The 22,869-nt window shown below is 38.3% G+C and overlaps 1 protein-coding gene across 2 annotated transcripts in view; it reads left to right on the top strand.

Moving 5' to 3' along the window:
• The first annotated feature begins 4,085 nt into the window (after positions 1 to 4,085).
• Positions 4,086 to 22,869, top strand: part of LOC311085955 (uncharacterized protein) — a 45,759-nt gene continuing 26,975 nt past the window's right edge. For both annotated transcript variants that reach the window (XM_084118575.1, XM_084118574.1), the window contains exons 1-4: positions 4,086 to 4,182; positions 12,852 to 14,183; positions 19,334 to 19,417; positions 19,874 to 21,811. In XM_084118575.1, the coding sequence (XP_083974701.1) occupies positions 12,907 to 14,183; positions 19,334 to 19,417; positions 19,874 to 21,811 (3,299 nt within the window). In that variant the 5' untranslated portion in view covers positions 4,086 to 4,182; positions 12,852 to 12,906. The remainder of the gene's footprint in view (positions 4,183 to 12,851; positions 14,184 to 19,333; positions 19,418 to 19,873; positions 21,812 to 22,869) is intronic.

Raw genomic sequence — 22,869 nt, 5'->3', positions numbered from 1 at the left:
GGGAAATGAAAATATAAGATAATAAAAATAACTTGTTACATTTATATAGTGCTTTTCAGCACTCAAAGCACTTTACATAGAAGTGGGGAATCTCCTCGACCTCCACCAAATGTACAGCACCTCCTGGATGATGCAACGGCAGCCATATTGCCCCAGAACACCCACCAAACACCAGCTTACTGGTGGAGAGGAGACAGTGATGAAGCCAATCAGTATATGGGGATGATTAGGAGGCCATGATGGACAGTAGCAAATTTGGGCAAATTTGGCCAGGATGCCGGGGTTACACCCCTACTCTTTCCGAAGGACATCCTGGGATTTTTAAGGACCACAGAGAGTCAGGACCTCGGTTTAACATCTCACCCGAAGGACGGTGCTCTTTTGGCAGTATAGTGTCCCCGTCACTACACTGGGGCATTAGGACCCACACAGACCACAGGGTGAGCGCCCTCTGCTGGCCTCACTAACACCTCTTCCAGCAGAAACCTGTTTTCTCAGGAGTCTCCCATCCAAGTACTGACCCGGCTCAACCCTGCTTAGCTTCAGTGGGCGACCAGGGTGATATGGCTGCTAGATTGATTATGATTATGCTGCAAGTGTGATTATTTCACTATTATCTCAGTAAAACGGATGTCACTGATGTTCATCAGATGGTGCAGAAGTTTCTGAGTTTGCAGTGAGCCGTGAAGATTTTCTTCCACACACACACACACGCACATACACACGCACACACGCACGCACGCACGCACGCACACACGCACACACACACACACACACAGGATGCAGCTGCAGGTCCACACTATACAAATATATCTATGTAAATGATGAGCTTTTTCTGTGCTCTCTCTTATATACATATATAATTTCTGTATAAATATATTTCTAAATTGAAGGGAATATTCTAAATTTGGTGAATCTCGCAAAAGATTTTCATCCCAAAATCAAAGTGAAAAATAAGAAATAATACAATTTCTGCTAGTAATATTGTGAAATATTATTTCAATTTTAAATAACTGTTTTCTATTGAAAAATGTTTTAAAATGTAATTTATTCCTTTGATGCAAAGCTGAATTTTCAGCATCATTTCTCCAGTCTTCAGTGTCACATGATCCTTCAGAAATCATTATAATGTGACGATTTGCTGCTAAAGAAACTTTTCTGATTATTAAAACTGCTGCTTCATATTTTTGTGGAAACTGTGTAAAATATTAAATATTTTGTAACATTATAAATGTCTTTGCTGTCAGTTTGTGATAAATTTATTTTATTACGAGCTCTGTAGTTCTCTTTTTGCCAGTAGACTCTCTGTTCTGCGATTCATTTAAAAACAGGTGATTCCCCAAAAAACAGGTGCTGCTCCGTACGCAAGTCTAGTTCTGGCAGAAGAGTGACCTCTGACCCAACACATGACGTAGGATGTAGGAGTTCAAACAAACTCAAGCTCCTCCAACATTTCTCTTTAAAAATTCTCTTTTTAGACTTTGAATTCGTGACCAGTGTTTTGTTTTGCTCTATCCTCTTCTCTTCCGCATTCATCAACACGTCATGCATCGGGTCAGAGGTCACTCTTCCACCAGAACTAGACTCGCATAAAGCCGTTACCGGATGACAGTGATCATAGTTTATAAAGTTATAAATATGGATATTTTCTTGCTTCGCTTCAGAGGGCTTTTATTAACCCCCTGGAGCCAGGTGGAATACTTTTATGATGGATGGATGCGCTTTTATGATGGATGGATGGATGGATGGATGCGCTTTTTTGGGCTTAAAAATGTTGAGCCCCATTCACTCCCATTATAAAATTTGGAAGAGCCAGGATATTTTTTTTATATAACTCTGATTGTGTTTTGCTGAGAGAGGAAACTCATATACACCTATGGCTTGAGTGTGAGTAAATTATGGGATCATTTTAAGTTTTGGGTGAACAATTCCTTTAAGAAAAAGTTAAGAAAGTTATTTAAGATAATGTTCTGTTTGTATTTGGCAAATCTTGCTGGAAAAAAATAAAACCCACCTCAGCCCATGTCACGTATTACAAGTTGTGGTGTAGGTAAGCCAGCAAGGCAAAGAAGATAGATGCAATAGAATTTATCAACAATTAAACTAACTCAAAATACAGGAATAAACAGAGGATAAACCATAACCATACTAAGCACAAATGTTAACGAGAACTGAAACACAGGCATATAAATACTAAGAGCAAACAAAGCTAGTTGGATAAACACAGGTGAAGCAAACAAGGGAACTACTGAGTAACCATAGTAACAAACAAGATGGTAATGAGTAACCTAGGAGACAAATGAGAACAAAGGCAAACAGGAACTAAGCAGACAGAGAGAATGAAATCGGCCATTGCATTACCATGGAAACAGTCATTTTAATCCATTTAGCACTCCTCTCCCTAGTGGGTGGTGTCATGTTTCATATTACAGCATTTATTTCAAATATTTTATTAAAAAAAAAAAAATCTAATCTTGACAAAGCACATATTGTTGGAAAGGTCTGAGCTCAATGTTCCATATTTGGTGACTGTTCTGTGATAGAAGTGATATTATGACAGAAATGTATTAATTTGTAACAGAAGAACGCATCAGTGGAATATGAGTGCCACCTGGTGACTATTTTAGGTACAGCGCCTAAACAAAATCTCGTAGGAACTTTAATTTTTGAGATATCATCTTCAATTTTTGAACACAACATATGGCTTTGATTTTATAGTAATTTTAGAGTAACATACATTTGTTTTACAGTAAACTTATCTAACTTTATTACACTTTCATTTTTGAAGTGCTTCTAATAGTCTTCTTTAAAAAGAGACCAAGCTTATAGGTCTGAATTCCAATGATTACAACTATTTAAGTTTAGATACATTTTCATCTATGCTCAAAATGGGGAGTGACCGTTAAGGGGTTAATCTGAAGCTATATACATTAAAGTGGTGTTGAATGGTATGTCAATAATAAAGTTGTTCTAAAGTTTGAAACTTTGAAAGAGAGGCAATGATTGTTTTGTAGGCCTTTAATTTCAGCAGTAAAACCATGAATGAAGCAGAGGTTTATTTAGTTACAGCTGCTCATACATGGGGCATAATGATTTTGGAATCATTCAATCTGCTACATTGTTGCTTTTGTTTTATAGTCCGGGATTAAGCTACTTAATAATGTTGGTCTATAGGATCAATATACCAAAACCAAATCTGAATCTTAACTAGTAGTGAAATTCAATAGGAAGACACCAGATCAGGTTTCTTGCTGCACTTCATGTATTAATTAAAGAAATGTATTTGTTAAACTTTATATATCATTCATGGATTAAATTAAAGCATTTATCGTACTATGACAGAATGACTTTCTTCTGTGAAAAATATTTTGAATCAATATTTCATGTTTATGTATTTATTGTGTCCCACATGTGGTGTACATACTTACTCTTATTCTGTAAGAAACACTGTTAACCTCTGATGTTCAGGGTCTGGATTTACAAAAGACTTCTTATGCCAATATGAAACCATGGTTATTTTGTTCATCTTTTAACACATGATTGTGTTCCAAGTCATGATGTCCTATTTATTGAAAATGATTTATAAAGTAGCCCTGAACATTTTTTTGATAAATAAATTAAATAATCAGTCCACATTTTATTGTATGAATAGGCTAGGCTATATCACAAACATCAACAGAACACTATGTTTTGTATTTGTTTGTTTATTTATTTTACTTGGAATTCCTGCAATTTGGCATCTATCCCACTCAGTGACATCAGGGTCATGAACTCAAGTGATTGAGAACACTTTACAATCCAGCTGTAATAGGCTTTTAGGCAAACTTGCTTGAGAGGCTGTGTAGTAAGAAGACTTTTAGAGCTTAGTTGTCCCACACTGCCCCAATGTCAATTCATCTTTCAGTTTGAAAACTAATTTATTAATTTAGATTTTTGCTTGGACCTTAATAAATACCGATTTTATTATTCCACTTTTAAGTGGCATCCCTAGACACTAGTCCAGTGCAGTGACCTGTGCAGCAGAGAGAACCACAGAGAGCGCGCAGCTCAACGTCATCACGTTCAGTCTGAGAGGAACTCACGCAGCGGAACTCTCCTGTCAACAGTGAAACCGAAAGCGTTCCGGATGACTAAACACCATTTTGGGCAAATCAAAATCTAACAATGTCTTCACGTGTGACGGTAAGTTCATTAAAAGTTTCACAGTTATAATATCAATGAGGACCTTTTACGTCTAAACTATTTAAAAAGTTCTCTCCTGACTATCACGGTAGAAACTATAATGGCGGATCCCGGGAGTTTAGGACAAACTCACTCACAGCTCCAGCACACCGACTGCGACTCTACTCGTGTGTTCAGTCCAAAACAGTAGGTAAATATAATAATACAGGCAAAAAGTTCACTTCAAAAATGAACAAAGAGGGGTAAAAGAGTTTTAGCGAAAAAGCGAAAGCAAATAAACTTAAGTTTACTTTTAAGTTTATTTTAATTAGGCCTAACGTTATAAGTCTACTGGAAATGTACATCATCCGGCTTATAGTGACGTTGGTTTAAATTAATAACGATTTGGGACAAATTATGTTATTTAATTGAAGATAAATGGCGAGTCAAGATTTTGAGCACATGAGCTCAGCATCTCTGTGCCAAAACTTTTTTGTAAGCTTATTTAGTGTTTGCCAATGAAGGACTGTTTATAGATAGGCTAATATTATTACCTTAATGTTTATTGTTACAAACAGTATGTACCGTATGGGCATTTAATGTAAAATATACTTTATTTAATTATAAATAAACAAATAATTATAAATTATATATTTTATTCAAAATAAATATTATTCTAAATATTTTATTATAAAAACAACTCATAACTGTAACAAAAACACAAACTTTACATAACCAAAAAATCACAGTAAAATGTATTACAAGAATGGTTGATTCTTAAGCCCATTTAATCATGGATTTCCTGTAGGCCTACTGTTGAGTTATATGTTCTCATTAATGATATAATTTATGTTTTGTTATGTAGCTTACTATTATTTTATTTATTTATTTTTTAGATTATACTACTGACTGTTGTATGGCAAAAATGTGCAAGAGTTCATTGTGCGCATGTGTGAACAAACAGGACTTTTATTTTGACTTAAGTTGTGAATGTTAAACTTAGTACTCAGTACTCAGTACTTAGTACGTGTTGCTGCTCCCTCGGGCACTGATGTTATACCAGTGCGTTGAGATGTGAACGAACAAATAAATAATACCAAGAAGTTATATCTGGATTATTCTTTAATGGATGGATGACAACAACATATTACACATAGACATGACGGATAGAAATGAAACCTTAACACCTACTCAATGTCATCCCTGAAAATGAAATTAATATGATTAATATGATTAATATCTGTTCATATCAATTGAGCTGACCACGGAAAAAAAATCTAACATTAATAATAAAATGAGAAAGACATGATGCAGAGATAGAGATTCAGTCATTTTAGCAGATAAACGTTTAATAAATCACATCATGACAGAAATCTTACTTATTATATTCCTCATTATGTTTGTTCTGTTGTCAATGAGCTTTCATCAGACAATGTATGAGGATGTATGATGTCATTTGCAACATCTTATTTTTCCCTATTTCTTTAAAAACTAAAATGTATGTTTCTTTTTGGGATGTCCCACAAAAAAATTTAATAAAGGATTAGCAATTCTAATAACTCTTAACTCAGATCTCCCGAAGCACAACTGCGCTACATACCGGCGCACTAGCCCACGAGGCTATATTGGCCCCTGAATCTGAGAAAATAATAATTGTATCGTGGCATGTTTTGAGTTATCAGCAACTATCTTGTCGACGTCAGATTGTATCATGATGACATGTCCTGATTTACACCCCTAATTTTGGCTGTTTGTCTCACACAACACATGGGAACACATTCCAACACTGACCCAAAAGTCTCTTGTCCGATGTAAATCACCCATTACAGAAAGAGACCTAATGCAGCATCCTTGAACTGGACCTTAACTGTGTCAAAATCTGCAGATATACTGTAAATAGGGTGGGATGATATGGACATTATTATTATTTTTTTGCTGAATGGCAATAGATGGTGTAAGCGCGCACTCGATCGGCCCAAAGTCCGGCATCCGACCAGCGCAGAAGGTCTTTACATGTTACTGTCTTTTCTCGTGGCAAAGTATTTTTTGATTAAATACAATACATTTGAATATGTATTCTCTCATTATTTCATCTGACTTCATAAATGAAAAGCTTGTAATGATATCTGTGCATCATTAAATGTGAGTGAATGTTTGACTATTCTTTTTAACTCTTTAATGAAAATAATGTCAAAGACGGTTAGAATAATCAAATATAACGATTTATTATGTCAGGTAAATGTATCATGCCAATTTCATAATCAATTCAAAGATAATCGATACAAAACATCAAATGCTCTGGAATAAAGAGAAGAGAGGCAAACCCAACATTAAAATACATGATGCTGAATTCTTTGAGGTCCTTCAACATCATGGGCTCATCCGAGTAACAGAAGGCCGAGAGCCCTTTGCTGCATTCCATTATATAGACAGACCTCTTTCACATGGAAACATGTGCTAACAATGGAAATTTGCACTCAGAGTTGACACCTTTTGGGGGTATGAGACCATTTGCCAGGAGACCACCTTCCTTTGTGTGCCAGTTCTCTATAAACTCTTAAAAACCTTATTACCTTTTGTTTTACTTATTTGGAAATGAGACATTTGTACCAGTCGCCCTGAGACATTTCAAATGATACCAAACATTCTTCTTTTTATCTGCAAAACAAATTTACCTGCGGGTATGAAATAAAGATACCATGACCTTGACCTTGACATGTATAATACTCTGTGATAATCATTCACACTAAACTATATATTTTCTTGGGTGAATTCAGGTGATCTGAGTATGAGAGAGAGGGGGGTGAGGGATGAGGGAAAGAGATGTAGATTAGGATGACTCGGAGGTGAGACTTTCGTCTCGATAGTGCACAAGGGTGAGTTCAAATGTTAATTTCCAGAGAGGTCCTTTGTCCTCTCAGGGCCTCAAGTAGACTGCCTGGCATTTATCTAATTTCTCAAGTATTACAACGGTATATCTTGGTATTTACTGCATCAATTTGGATTAAAAAAAACTTCTTTATTTATTAAAAACTAATGTTCATATCGAAGGCAATGGAAACAAATATAGTGTAACTAATATGTAGTCTATTCTACATATTATGTGCAAAAAAGGGTCAAATCACATTACATTCTAACTAGGGATGCAACGATACCATTTTTTCAGAATCAATCCGATCCGATACCAAAAATTCTGAGTATCGGCCGATACCGATCCGTACCGATACCAGCGCGTTTTTTTTTAATCAAGTAGAATTTCTATAACTCTATGTTGAACTGATAATAAGAACTGAAAAAAAGAAAAACAACAACAACAAAAAATATATGATCATAATCTGACATAAATGCTTTTATAAACTAGGTTAGTGGATAATTCAGCAGTAAAATTTAGTCTAGAAAAATCACGAGTGCACAATAATTGTATAAAATCTGAACATTTTGTGAAAAAAAATGTTTAGTGGGGAACAAATTAGAGACAATAAGTGTAACACTAAATCTGGTAAAACTTTACACATTGCTCTTTGTATTGTTGTAAAATACATTCATGAAAAACAAGATAAAAATAAAAAATATAAATTGTTATATATAGCCTACTATAAAATTGAGACATTTTTTAAACGTATAGCACAGCTGTTTAATGAGGTAGCAACATATGATAGATAGGACAGAACAAGAACGGCTATTAATAATCTTTCTATTGCGTCACTGTATTATGATATGAAAGGCTCCAATACAGTGCGGCACAGAGCGCTTATGCGCATCCCGAGCGCAGAATGATGCTATCTATGTAATAATCTATCTATGAAATAGTCTATTCAGCATTTTCTTTTAACAGTTTTAAATTTCAGTTACTGTGCGCGTGAAGAACAAACACTGCTCTGACTTTACTCCAGTGTTGTGATCTAACTGAGACACCCGGTAGAAAGTAACATGATTAAGGTACAGCAATAAAGTCCAGCAAGATAAAGTTGTTTTATGCGAAACCATAGACCTTTATCTGCAGATCAAGTATAATAATAGTAACATTGAATCATCTTGGAGAGAGTTTCATCGTGTTAACTGTCGTAACCGAACGCGACGCACTGTTTGAATGCTGAATGAAGAATGACAGCCGCAGCTGACGGAAACGTTTACATGATCTTGAATTTAACGACTTAAATATTAATTTATATCTCACATTATACTATATAATGGCTTCAGAACACGTATAATATTGTGCACAAAAACTTATGGTGCTTTATAATGTTTGTGTGCCTTTTGTGGGGCTTAACAATAACACAGAATAGTATAAGCAAAATATCGGATTTGGATCGGCCTTGTCTGACCGATACCCGATCCGGAAAAAATGGCAGTATCGGAGCCGATACCGATACTGAGTATCGGATCGGTGCATCCCTAATTCTAAATTGTAACAATACAATCTAAAAATAAAAAAAGTATGCTTTTTGAAACAGAATTTAAATTCACTAAACAAAAAATGAAAATAAATAAAAACAAAAGCACAAACTAATTAGCCTATATTAGGCTATTTTGATTACCCCATTACAATAGTCACTTTACAGTAGGGCTGTCCTCGACTAAAGATTTTTCTAGTCGACAAGTAGTCGTTCATTTAAGCCATTAGTCATCTAATCGCGCGCTTATATTAATAAGCCATAAATCATAATAATGCGTTTAGCCTTTAGTTGACAATTTAAAATACATAGCCTAATCAGCGCTCACATGCACACATTGCCACAGCGGGGCTATTATGAGAAAATGGATCCCGGCAAACCCTCTCCAGAACTCCCGGGAGCAGAGTGATCGGGGGAAATGTGTACAGACGTAGCCTCAGCCACATCTGTACCATAGCATCCAGTCCCAGAGGAGCTGGATGCATGAGGGAGTACCAGAGTGGACTGTGAGACGTCTCTCGATATGCAAACAGATCCACTTCTGCCTGGCCGAACACCCTCCATATCTGCTCCATCATCTTGGGGTGGACCCTCCATTCCTCAGGCCTTAGCCCCTGTCTCGACAGGATGTCTTTTCCCTGGTTTTGGCACCCAGGGATGTTAGCTGCCCTGAATGAAAGCAGCTTACCCTGGGACCACAGAAGGATTTGATGCGCCAGTTTGCAAAGTGGGCGTGAACCCCCCTGGTGATTTATTTAGATGACCACTGGAGATAGACATGCTTGCATCGAAACCGAATCCCATACCACACCTAAAAAGTGGTCCTCTGAGCTTGAGAAAGCACACTCTTCTTGGCGTGTAATCTTAAAGGGATAGTTCACTTTGAAATTAAATTTTGGTATGTTTTAGCTTACCTCAAGGGCATCCAAGATGTAGGTGTCTTTGTTTCCGCAGTAGTTTAAATTTTGATATTTTTAGGTCAAACCGTTCTTGTCTGTCAGTCATATAATGCAGGTCTATGGTCACGGTCTCAAAGAGCATGCACAGAGTCCAAATTAAAACAATTCCCCATCGTCCAAATTAAACAATTCCCCATTGTAAGTACACATTGATGGCCTAAGACACGAAACGAGCGGTTTGTGTGAGAAAACGAACAGTATTTATAATTTCAAAGTTAACTATCCCTTTAACTCCATCATTTTCATCCTGATGAGAACGACATCTCATTGCTGAACTGCCAGCTGATGCGACTGAGCTAGAATCAATCAATCGTCAGTGTAGTTGAGAATGCAGATGGGTACACGTTCTATGGCCTCCTTCTCCAACAAAGTTTTTAGCTCATGTTTCATGATCAGAGCCTGCTCGGGGCCCACCACTGTGGGCAGGAACCCCTATAAATCGGTGTTCTCGAATCGGGTGAGACCCGAACTGTATTGTGTAACCCTTTTTAAATTTCCGAACCAGTCTTTTAAGACCACATTTGTCTCACTCGGGTGGAAGAAACCGCAGTGCATGCTTCCAAACCTTGAGAAAAGGCACTGGATCTAGCAGGTGAGGGCAGAGATAAGGCATGGCCTATCTCTAACCCCTCTGATAAATCCATTTGCGATTCCCATGACCTGAATCGCCACTGTGCCTTGGCAGCAATGAGGAACGTGAGCCTGAGCACCCTCCTCAGAGAGCACCAGGCGAAAGCAGAGTGTCCATACTAGAATCTGTTCACAATGCTAATATATGCTTATGAGAGACAGACAACACCAAATAAGACACACATTTTCACATATAGCGCTTACTGAAGACATAGAAGCTAGCGCTGCACTGTTTGGACATGCTTTATAGTTTCCTGGTTGTGACGTCACCCGCCTCTGATGTCCCGTCACACCATTGAACTGATTTCACACATGCTTCACGACGCAATCACGCAGAGTGTTCCCACAGCACCAATCAATGCAGTGTGAGTTTCCTTGAAAGGGAACTATTCGATGTTTGTAGCTGGTTGTTCTGTTAACTAAAATGAAAAATAAACTACATAAATCAATGCATATATATCAATACAGAAACAAGCAAGAGCAACGTCTGCAAAAAATGTATTTGAATAATCATTCAACTTCATAATAATTACATTTTTTTTGAAAGAGCAACACAAGATTTATGACAGATCTGTGTTAAACATAAACCCACAAACTAGGTAAAGCACAAATGAGATCATTCACGACACTAGTCAAATATCCTAAAGGAATGCACTAAGAAATCAGCAGGTAAGGTCCTAGGTAATTATTGGCTGAGCTGTGTTCAAAGCCATTGTAAAATATTATATAAACACACACCTGTGAGCTCATTATCCAAGTATTCCTACGCCAACAGTGGGTGTTGCTGTATCTGAGTTTTGAGTCATCTTAAAAACGGCCCTTAACCCTCTGGGGACCAAGCTGTTTTTGGGGTCCTTGAGATGTTCTGACATGCCTTGACATTTGTGCTTTTTTCAGTTATTTATAAACATGTTAATGGCAAAGGTGTAAATTCACTCTATATAGCACAAACAGGGCTACCATAATATGCGAGCAACGTGTATGTAGATGTTTGTATTTTTAAGAGAATAATGTTTATGCGTGGTTATTGAAAAAAATTAAAATGAAAGTTGCTGAATTAAGACCACAAAACACATATTAAATATGTGTCCACAAGAATTTTGACTAATTGATGTTGTCCCTTTGAGTTCTAGCTTCAAAATGATGTAAAAATAGTCTTGCTTTATCGTTCACAAAAAAAAATACATTGATTTAAATGGTGTAAAACAGGTTTTGCTTGGAAAGCCAATATGCGAGGGGGAGGAGTAGTTTACACCTTAGATTATGAATGTCCCACCCACTCTGTATAATGAGCCATTCACTCAGGTGTGAAACTGACTGAGCCACAATGCAAGGACAAAAGATGTATTTAGAAGAAGACTTATATTGACCATTTAAGATTTCGCTTACATCTCTCTTGTAAATATGTTTTGCTATTTTATTCAAAATGTTACAATTACAACAATAATTACAATTTCAACCATATTTCAAGTGTACTCTTTCTTTGTAAAAAAAAAAAAAAAAAAAGATTATAGGCCTACATTTTATCATATGTATTCATTAGTTTGAATATAGCCAACATTGGAACATCTAACATCTTAGTCTATGAATTTATTTTTGACAAAAATAGTATTTTTTTTGCAGTTTAATACGTTGCTTATACAAATACATTTTATTTCAACATATACTAGTCGATTTTTACTCATCTCAGTAGGCTATAGCAAAGCAGTTTATTCTTTCACACACAGACGCGCGATTCATATTTAGGCTAAACAGTCTTTACAAATATGTCCCCTTCATTCATCTCACAGAAAGGCGAGTCATATTATAGAAATGCGATTCATCTTTTTGCGGTTTACATAGGCCTACACTAACGTTATTCCATAACGTTATTCCACACGTGAGAAAAGAAAACAGCCTACCTCACTCCTCAGCGGAATCTGCTCCTCATTTCAGGAGATATTGCTCCTCATCAGCACTGTTCTGAGGAATATTTTCTCCATAAGGTAGGCTATAATGTCTCACTCGCGAGGAGTCGCAACGCGCTTTGTTTACAGCTGATGTGGGCATTTCACAGCTCTGAAATAGTTCTCAGAATTTGCGTTTGAATAGCATGCGCTCTCCGGGGAGTGGTCACATTACTGTGAATGAGCTCCTAATGAGCTCGACAGGAGTCGCTCTCTTTTTATACAGATTACAGAAGCTGAGAATATTTGTTTTTTATATAAATGACTTCATTTAAAAGATGCGATCTCAAGCTTTATGCCCGTGGGTCTGTTTGCCTGTTTGACTGAATTTTCGCGGAGTTATAGATCATTTTCGAACGCGTTTCAAATGGGAGTTTACTGACAGAGAGAAGGCAGAAATCGCATCATGTTTATTTTTTCTTTATTTGTCAAAAAGCAAAACACTTTATTTTTATTGTGAGTATACAGAAAAAAAATAGAAACTGAACAGGATCGATTGATGTATTACACGAAAATGAAAGATCAAAATTAACAGAGCATTTAGTGTTTATTTTGATTGCTAAAAAAAAAAACGAGCAAAACGCGCGGGCGCGTTTGTGGTCCCCAGAGGGTTAACTGGCCTAAAATCCCTGGCCTAAAATCCCTGTGACCACAACTTATTGGTCACTTTGGTCACTGTGCACCCTCAGTTCTGGTCACCAGCTAGTACTGAAACTTAATTGTGTCAAAATTCAGTGTATGTTCTGTATTTCCACATACAGGCCTGAAATGAAGTCTCTTATCTTGGAAGAAGAGAAGTAGAAGTCTGCCTGTAAAATGAGTGTGTGTGAGGAGAGAGAGGAGGAGGCTTCTGTTCACACTCAGAGAGCAGCTTCTCCGGGATTAAGCTATGTGTCCATGAAGAGTAACAACTCCATGCATCAGCCCCCTATGTTCAGTGATGGACCATCTTCAGGATTCAGCTGTGTGTCCATGAAGAGTAACAACTCCATGCATCAGCCCCCTATGTTCAGTGATGGACCATCTCCAGGATTCAGCTGTGTGTCCATGAAGAGTAACAACTCCATGCATCAGCCCCCTTATCTCAGTGATGGAACATCTTCAGGATACAGCCATGTGTCCATGAAGAGTAACAACTCCATGGTTCTGCCCCCTTTTCTCAGTGATGGACCATCTTCAGGATATAGCCATGTGTCCATGAAAAGTAACAACTCCATGCATCAGCCCCCTTATCTCAGTGATGGAACATCTTCAGGATACAGCCATGTGTCCATGAAGGGTAACAACTCCATGGTTTTGCCCCCTTATCTCAGTGATGGACCATCTTCAGGATACAGCCATGTGTCCATGAAGAGTAACAACTCCATGGTTCTGCCCCCTTATCTCAGTGATGGACCATCTTCAGGATACAGCCATGTGTCCATGAAGAGTAACAACTCCATGGTTCTGCCCCCTTATCTCAGTGATGGACCATCTTCAGGATACAGCCATGTGTCCATGAAGAGTAACAACTCCATGGTTCTGCCCCCTTATCTCAGTGATGGACCATCTTCAGGATACAGCCATGTGTCCATGAAGAGTAACAACTCCATGGTTCTGCCCCCTTATCTCAGTGATGGACCATCTTCAGGATACAGCCATGTGTCCATGAAGATTAACAACTCCATGGTTCTGCCCCCTTATCTCAGTGATGGACCATCTTCAGGATACAGCCATGTGTCCATGAAGAGTAACAACTCCATGGTTCTGCCCCCTTATCTCAGTGATGGACCATCTTCAGGATACAGCCATGTGTCCATGAAGAGTAACAACTCCATGGTTCTGCCCCCTTATCTCAGTGATGGACCATCTTCAGGATACAGCCATGTGTCCATGAAGATTAACAACTCCATGGTTCTGCCCCCTTATCTCAGTGATGGACCATCTTCAGGATACAGCCATGTGTCCATGAAGAGTAACAACTCCATGGTTCTGCCCCCTTATCTCAGTGATGGACCATCTTCAGGATACAGCCATGTGTCCATGAAGAGTAACAACTCCATGGTTCTGCCCCCTCATCTCAGTGATGGACCTGCTGTGAACTCTGGCACTGTGTGAGTATCATAAAGTGGGATGTGAAGTTTTTTTAACATGATGATTCATGATATTAACATGTTAATAATAGGGCTGTCAAGCGATTCAAATGTTGAATCCAATTAATTACATAATTTGACTGAGAAACTACCTCCAAAAGATAATTTAATTTGAAGTCTTTGTTAAATAAGAAAGGCATCAAATAGACATTACAAAAAATATCTTTAGAAGGAAAATTTTATTTGATTTAACATAGAATTTATTACAAACCAGGGATGTGATGTTTATTTTTTTTCCTGTATTTTCCGACCTGAAAAGTATGACCCATATGAATTACGTAAGTCCAAGTCCTCACTTTTGGGGGTTAATGATGATTGAAAGCACAAAATGGCCTTTAAATAAACTGCGAAATAGGGCTGGGTGGTATGATGGTATATATCGTAACCACGGTTTAAAATATAAACTGTAACAGACTTTTTTTAATTCCATGTATACTGCAACATGTCAATAAGTGGGCGTGGTTAACTCACATGCAGCGTGCTCGAGAATGAGACACTGATATTTGTTAAAGAAACATGAAGAAAGACGAACGAGCAGATCAGGAGGATCAACAAAGGAAATACATTTTATAAAGAATTGTTAATAACGTAATATTGTCAGGACAAAGGCAGCAGCAGTTTAGAGGAGTGTACATGCTCGCTATGGGGAAAAGTATTATGAATTTAAGGGATGGTTTGGTGTAAAATTAACCTAGGGTCCTTTGCACCATGACCTCGAGCCAAACACCCCCCCCCCCCCCCCCAGAAGCCTTTTTTCCCTTGGTCGAACATTAGTAAAGTTAGAGCTTATTTAGAGATATCAGCCGAATGTGCAGGCGCTAATGTATCCAAGGTTGTTTCTCGTAAATTACCCCACTAATAATGCCCAGAATGGTACCAAACTTCTACAGTAGTACAAATAGGTTCTGTACTCATAAAACGAGGCATTGGAATGTTTGTAAGTACATCAGGAGTACACTACATCCTTTTGCATCGCTTTCTGCCAGGACTTTTACGGGCTTTTCCCAAATCACGGAAGTGACCTCGACGACAGGGTTAGCAGTAGTATAAGCCATCAGGCAAGTGTTATTTAAATAAAGTCCCGATGTACTTACAAACTTTCCAATGCCTCGTTTTATGAGTAAAGAGCGCTGTGTAACAGTGTCGCTTGATCAAGATTGTCTCGCGCTGCATTGGTCCAAACTGATATTAAATGCCTGCAGTCATTCAGTCATTGATGAATGCACAAAACGTGCAAATTAATAAAAAACATTATAAACTCTACGAAACGATACACAATTGTAGTTTAAGTTCGCGCTGAAACTATATTTACCTTTTTTGAAATAATCCATTAAACCTGCTGAGAAACGAGGAGCGTGAACTAAAATGATCAGATCCGCGCGCATACCCGGGAAACTCATGAATATTCATGTAGGCTCTGCCAACTGCCTCTACATTTACATTTAGTCATTTAGCAGACGCTTTTGTCCAAAGCGACTTATAAATTAGGACTAAAACAGATGCACTACTCACTTTTGCACCACATTTCACATTTACCAATGGTGCAAAATGGAGAGTGTGCAAAACGTGTCACTGTAAGCGAAAAACAGTGTTTGAGATTTGTCGCAGCAGATTCAAGCAGTTGTAGTTATGTACTTGTGTTTGTGCTAGAAAAATATACAAGACATTTGTGAGAAAATATTCTACATGTGTGCAACTCTCATCGGATGAATTCACATACTGATTTGCGGATGAGCAAAACTTCTCCGTGACTTCACATTTTTTGATGCGGGTGTGTAAATGCGTTTTGCACCATATTCACTGCAGCAACTGTAGCAAAAATGTGAGCGTACGAGTTTCTTAATTTGTGATTTGTAGAATAGGATTTGTCCATTTGCAATGAAGAATTTGAGAAGGTTTATGCTAACTGTTGTGTTGTGTTGTGGAAGAGGAAAAAAAGTCTACAAATTTGCAACTCTTAAAACATTTCTCTCTGTGACTTCAAATTTAAATGATTGACTTCAAATGATACACATGTGTGGCTATTCTCTACAACTATAAATTTCACTGTCAGAGGCGTTCAGTTGATTTGCACCAAAAATACCTTCATATTTCACAGACAGGACTTAGATTAAGCCAGGATTAGGCATTTAGTTAAAGATTAAAAGTAATGAAGAAATGATCGGAAATGTGCAGAGGTTTCACCAAAATGTTGTCTGGGATGCAGTTGCGTGTGTAAATAAGATCAAGTTGGTTGCCTGATTTGTAAGTACCTGAGGTGATGACCGTTTGAGATCGAATGAGGCTAGGAGAGATGAAGTCTGTTTTATAAGTCTTCTCTACATGAATGTTGAAACTGCCAAAGACTACAAGTGGGGTGTCATCCTCAGGGAAAGAGTACAGCAGCACATCCAGCTCCTCTACAAAGGTTCCCAGTTAGCCTAGGGGGTAGTAAATACTACAGTATCAATCTTAATGGGAGTTGTAAGTGTAATAGCATGATATTCAAATGAATTGTTAGTGCATAGGGAGGGGTGAGTTAAATATTTCCAATTGTTAGAAATGATAAGCCCTGTACCCCCACCCCTCCCAGACTGGTGAGGGGAGTGAGAGAAAGAGAAGTTGTTGAGAGCAGCAGGGGTTGCTGAGTCTTCTGGACGAATCCAGATCTCAGTCAAGCTCAAAATATTGAGAGTAGATTGAGTTGCAAAGGCTGGAATGAAGTCAGCTTTATTGACTTCTGTCTGACAATTCCAGAGACCCACAGAGAAAGAGAGAGAGGTGTGTGAGAGGAGGAGCAAATAGGACGCAGATTAGCAGTATTGCGCTGCCTTCTGTCTGTGAAGAAAGAGCGTTGTTTAGACACAACAGGAATGTACTGAAAGCACATGTTGAGTAAGAGAAAAAGGAAGTGGGAAAGGGAAAGGGGAAAAGAAGATAATTAAGTGCAGGTACAGGTGTCCTTGCTCTGTGGAGTCGCGCAGGTAGAGTCGCAGGTCTTTACCCGAGTCAGTCTTTACACGAGGAGGCTGAACACAAGAGATGAACGCTTCTGCGGCAGCGCACACACTACATACATATAATATACTGCTTTCCAACGCTTGAGTGAGAACAGCTGTGCCCCAGTTAGCTCAGCAAAAGCAAATAGCCCGTAAATGGGAGAAATCGAAATTAAAGTGTTGGACAGCACGACAGTAACATTGCAGTGAAAAATAGCAACACTTAGCAAACGTGGCTGTTATTCAAAATAGCAATGTGTCTAATAAAATACAGATTACTATAATAGTAAAAAATAAAAATAAGCAGATAATCGAAAATAGTCCTTCCTAGTAGCGAATAATAATCTAAGCACTAACAGAACTGGGTATTAAGCAAAAACCACTTATGCACTCTCACCGTGTTCACTGACTGACCGCTTGTCCTGGCTTTCTCCTAAATCTCTCCAGTTTATATTTGCTTGTACAGTCGCTGTGCCCGCCCTTACAATTAGCACATCAAAAGCCCGTAAATGGGAGAAATCGTAACTAAATTGTTGGACAGCACGACACTTAAAGGAACACTCCACCGTTTTTTGAAATAGGGCTTATTCACCTTCTTTCCTACATTTAGATAGGTGGGCAAATGCATTTTTGTCTCAGTGCATGCATTGTTTTAGTTTGACAGGGTCGGCGCTAGCTTAGCTTAGCATAATGAATGGAATCCTTTGTTGCCAGCTAGCATGTCCTGAGTAAAAGTGATATAAAAAATAAATAAAAAACACCTAATTACTTCTTGCGGCCTGCGTATTCACAACATATGATTGATATATGATATGTATCATTTGATACTTTGTATACATTTGGTTAGTTTTGGTTTGGTTTCACATTGCAATTATGCGAGCGCACTAAAGAACTTTTCATGACGTACTTGCGTCCTGTCGTCATCATCTGTGTGGGCTGCATATTGACATTGATTGGTTTGTAAACGGACGTGCGTCTGACGTCAGCGTGTTGTCAATTCGGCGGGTAACTTTGACAAGAATGAATGAACAGACGCATATCGTTGCCACTATACTGTTATTATTACGGCATTACTCCCTGCAGCAACAGCTATACTCGACGCTAGTTCACATTCGCCAAATGAACGTCCTCGTTGTGCGAACATTTTATCATCGCCGGCAGGACGCTGGACAAATGTGTGTTTGTGTGTGTGCGCGCACGCACGCACGCACGCAAACACGCACGCGAATCAGCTGGAAGAAACGCTGTGGGCAGGACTGACAGATCTGCACATAAATATTCTTCTTCAGTGGTTTAGGCTACGCGGGAACCACCGGGACTTCCTGTAAATAGTCCGAAAGTCCGAACCATACAGAAAATGCTTTCACACTAGAAACGAACCAAACCTTTGAACAGTTTGATCCGGACCGAGACCACCTCTTTTCGTCGGACCAAATTTCGTCTGTTTGGTCCGGACCGTGGTCCGGGGGAGGTTTCACACCTGTAATTTTGATTCGGACCAAACTGAAAAGTCCGAAAGTCCGGACCAAACAAGGTAGGTGTGAAAGGGCCCTTAATCTCAGTTCGAAAGACTCTTTTTCAACTTTTTTTCAGGTTTTTAACGGTATCGTCCAAATTATTATGGTTTAATAACTGTGACTCTTTTAATCGTGGTTAATTGTGAAATCAGGTAATCGCAACGTCCTTACTCTTGTCTACTGATTGGTCAGTTTAAACTTAAAATGTTTTGTCACATTGTTCAGAAAAAAAAATCAAGGAAAACAGTGATCTGTGTCAGCTTCATTAAATTAACATTGATTAGTTTATACATAATATATAATATTTTAAAGATAAAACAGAGGTTTCATTAACAGTATTGCATTAAAAACAATTAGGATAACTTGAGCAACTGGGAATTTTTTCTGCCTGCTGTAACTCTTTCATTCGGTTTGTATTGAACATGCATACCGGCTCAGTTTAGCTTTCTTACATTTCATGTGTATTTGTTTGAAGTGTGTCTTACTGTTGACAAAACCTCTGTTTTCTTTACATGTAATACAAGTACTGCTCTATAAACCAGTATTGGTGTTATTTTATTGGAGTAGACAGATAATCTGCAAAGAAAGAGTCTGAAATATTCTCTCTTTCTCCCAGTTTCTTCAGCAGGAAGAGAAAGAGAGCAGCATCTCCTCTACAGCCCCCTGATCTCAGTGATGAAGCAGCGCCCAGCGACCGTCTGTGAGTGTATTCATGTAGAGTGAGACATTCAACACAACAACACAGTGTACACAAACAACAAGAGGGACATTATTACATTTTTATTTTATTTCTGCAATAAAATTCTTTAAACAGAAAAAGAAAATCATAAACTGAAATCATGTTCTCTTTTTTAACAACAAATACAACAGAAACTGAAATTGTGATCTAAAGAAAGAGTTGGTAGGGCCTTTGTTAAATATTGTTTATGCTTCTCTGTCATTTCTCTTTTATATGTCTATATGACACTGTATTTTTGTCACATGGGTTTTCTTCATCAGTGTTATATGGACAGTAATCATATTATAGTCTATTAATCAAACACTTCTTTCTAAATGTGTTTGTGGTATGATTTCAAATAGGATAATTTAATATTAGAGACATTTAAAAAAATTCTCTTTTGTTTTTGTCTTTCTGTTCATCATGTTTTTTTTTCAGTGGTGTGAGAGCTGACCAGATCAGAGATGTGTCCTGTCAGACCAGCTCATCCTCCTCCTGTCAGAAACACATCAGTCATCATGACACAGAAGCAGCCCTGCAGCTCGATTCTCACCAACCAGTGCATGATGATCTTCAGAGAGTCAAAGACCAGCACAAAACCAGCATGAAGAACAGATATGAGAGGGTTTTTGAGGGAATCAAACTACAAGAGAATCAGACCCTCCTGAACAGGATTTACACACAGCTGTACATCATAGAGGGAGAGAGTGAAGGAGTGAATGAAGAACATGAGGTGCTACAGATGGAGAAAAGTTACAAGACACTCCAAGACACTCCAATCCACTGCAATGACATCTTTGATCCTTCACCTGAACCAGGATATGAGGAGAAGAGAAGAGAGAAGAAAGACAAAATCAAGACTGTTCTTACTAAAGGCATCGCTGGAATTGGAAAAACCGTCTCTGTGCAGAAGTTCATTCTGGACTGGGCCGAGGGAAAAGCCAATCAGGATGTAGATTTCATGTTTGTGCTTCCATTTAGAGAGCTGAACTTGATTCGAGATCATCAGTACAGTCTTCACAGACTTCTGCTGGACTTTCATCCTGAACTTCGAGATCTGGACTCAGAGATGTATGATGAATGTACAGTTGTGTTGATCTTTGATGGTCTGGATGAAAGCAGATTGACACTGAAGTTTTCAGACAGTGAGAAAGTTTCTGATGTGACTGAGTCTTCATCAGTGGGTGTGTTGATGTCAAACCTCATGAAAGGAGATCTGCTTCCCTCTGCTCTCATCTGGATCACCACCAGACCAGCAGCAGCCAATCAGATCCCCTCAAACTACATCAACCGTGTGACAGAAATTCAGGGATTCAATGACCCTCAGAAGGAGGAATATTTCAGCAAGAGAATCAGTGATGAGCATCAAGCCAGCAGAATCATCTCACACATCAGAAAAGCAAGAAGCCTCCACATCATGTGCCACATACCCGTCTTCTGCTGGATCTCAGCCACTGTGCTTCAAAACATCCTGAAACAAGATCTCAGTGCAGAAATCCCTCAAACTCTGACTGAAATGTACATCCACTTCCTCCTCATTCAAACTCATATGAGGAACCAGAAGTATGAAGAGAGAGATCCAGAGAAACTCCTGCAGTCCAACAGAGAAGTGATTGTGAAACTTGCTGAACTGGCTTTCAATCAGTTGATGAAGGGCAATGTGATGTTCTATGAGGAGGACCTGATTGAGAGCGGCATAGACGTCACAGACGCCTCAGTGTATTCTGGGATTTGCACTGAGATCTTTAGAGAGGAATCTGTGATTTATCACAGGAAGGTTTACAGCTTTGTTCATCTGAGCTTTCAGGAGTTTTTTGCAGCACTGTATGTGTTTTTCTGCTATTTACACACGAACAGTGAAGTTCTGAAAATGTTCCTCACAGGAATGTCAAGAACTCGGTGTGAACATGTTCCTCTGGATGTGTTTCTGAAGGAAGCAATGAATAAAGCCTTGAAGAGTAAAAATGGACACCTGGATCTTTTCCTTCGATTCCTTCATGGCATCTCACTGGAGTCCAACCAGAGACTCTTACAGGATCTGCTGATTCACACAGAGAACAACCCAGAGAGCATCAAGAAAATAATCCAAAACCTCAAACGAGGTCAAAAAAACAATGTCAGTCCTGAAAGATGGATGAATCTGTCACACTGCTTGATTGAGATGAAGGATCATTCTCTTGTTAAAGAAATGCAGGCATTTTTAAACTCTAAAACAAAAGGAAAAAATCTTTCTCTTGCACAATGCTCAACATTGGCAAACATGATCCTGATGTCAGAGGAGGTGATGGATGAGTTAGACCCTAATAGGTACAACATCAAATCTAAAGAGGGTAAATTGAGACTGGTCCCTGCTGTGAGGAACTGCAGAAAAGCTCTGTGAGTGTGAAATATAAGCATAATTATATTTGACAGAAGTTTGTGGGGGTTTGTGTTAAAAAAAAAAAATTGTGTAGTTTTATACGTTGTGAACATAACCAAGCTACCAGTAAAACTAGTCCAACTCTAAGGCAGGTGTTGATGCCATTTTAGTCAATATAATTGGTTTAGTCAATATAATTGGCCATTTTAGTCAATATAATAAAGTACTTCATCATATATATATATATATATAGCTCTAGTCCTGGAGGACAAGTGTCCTGCTGAGTTTAGGACACTGGCCCTCCAAATTTCCTCACACAAGTGAATCTCATTCAAATTTACTTGCAAATTACAGACTGGTGTGTTTAACTAGAGTTGGAACTTAAGTCTGCAGGACATCAGCCCTCCAGGACTGGAGTTGAAGATCCCTGATGTACATAATGTACTTTTAATTAAGTAAAATCTTTGTTTTAATTTTGACCAGAGAGTGAATGTTAAAGTAACATGATCTTTTATGGTGAATTTGGTTAACTAAGTCAGTGCTTCTCAAACCTGTCCTGGGTCCCCCAACACTGGACATTTTTGATGTCTCCCTCATCAAACACACCCGATTTAACTCAGTAGTTCATTAGTAGAGACTGCAATATCTGAATTGGGTGTGACTGATGTGAGAGACATCCAAAATGTGCGATGATGGGGAATAATATATTGCATTAAAATTAGGGGTGTGACGAGACGCTTACTCCACGAGACGAGAGGAGACACGAGATTGGGTTCACGAGAACGAGACAAGACGAGATTTTTAAACAATTTTTAAGAAATCCTCAATGATGAAATATATGAATGGAAAATAGTCTTTTATTCAACTGAAAATCACAAAATGCAAAACAATTTAGGTGCATTTTGAAATCAACTTGTAATGAATGTTATTTTACTTCTATTTTAAAGAATTCTATGCAGTAAAGGACATGCAAACACTGCAAAATGTTTTGCTATAAACTCTACCGTCTGGCTTCTCCCCTGTACGATTTCACATGAGAAATCTAACTCCTTTCCACAAATCGAACATAAAAAAA

This window comes from Abramis brama, assembly GCF_963993115.1.
Source record: "Abramis brama genome assembly, chromosome: 1".
In the NCBI taxonomy this organism is placed as follows: domain Eukaryota; kingdom Metazoa; phylum Chordata; class Actinopteri; order Cypriniformes; family Leuciscidae; genus Abramis; species Abramis brama.
The sequence above is the reverse complement of the archived record's forward strand: the minus strand, read 5'-3'. Positions and strand labels throughout refer to the sequence as shown.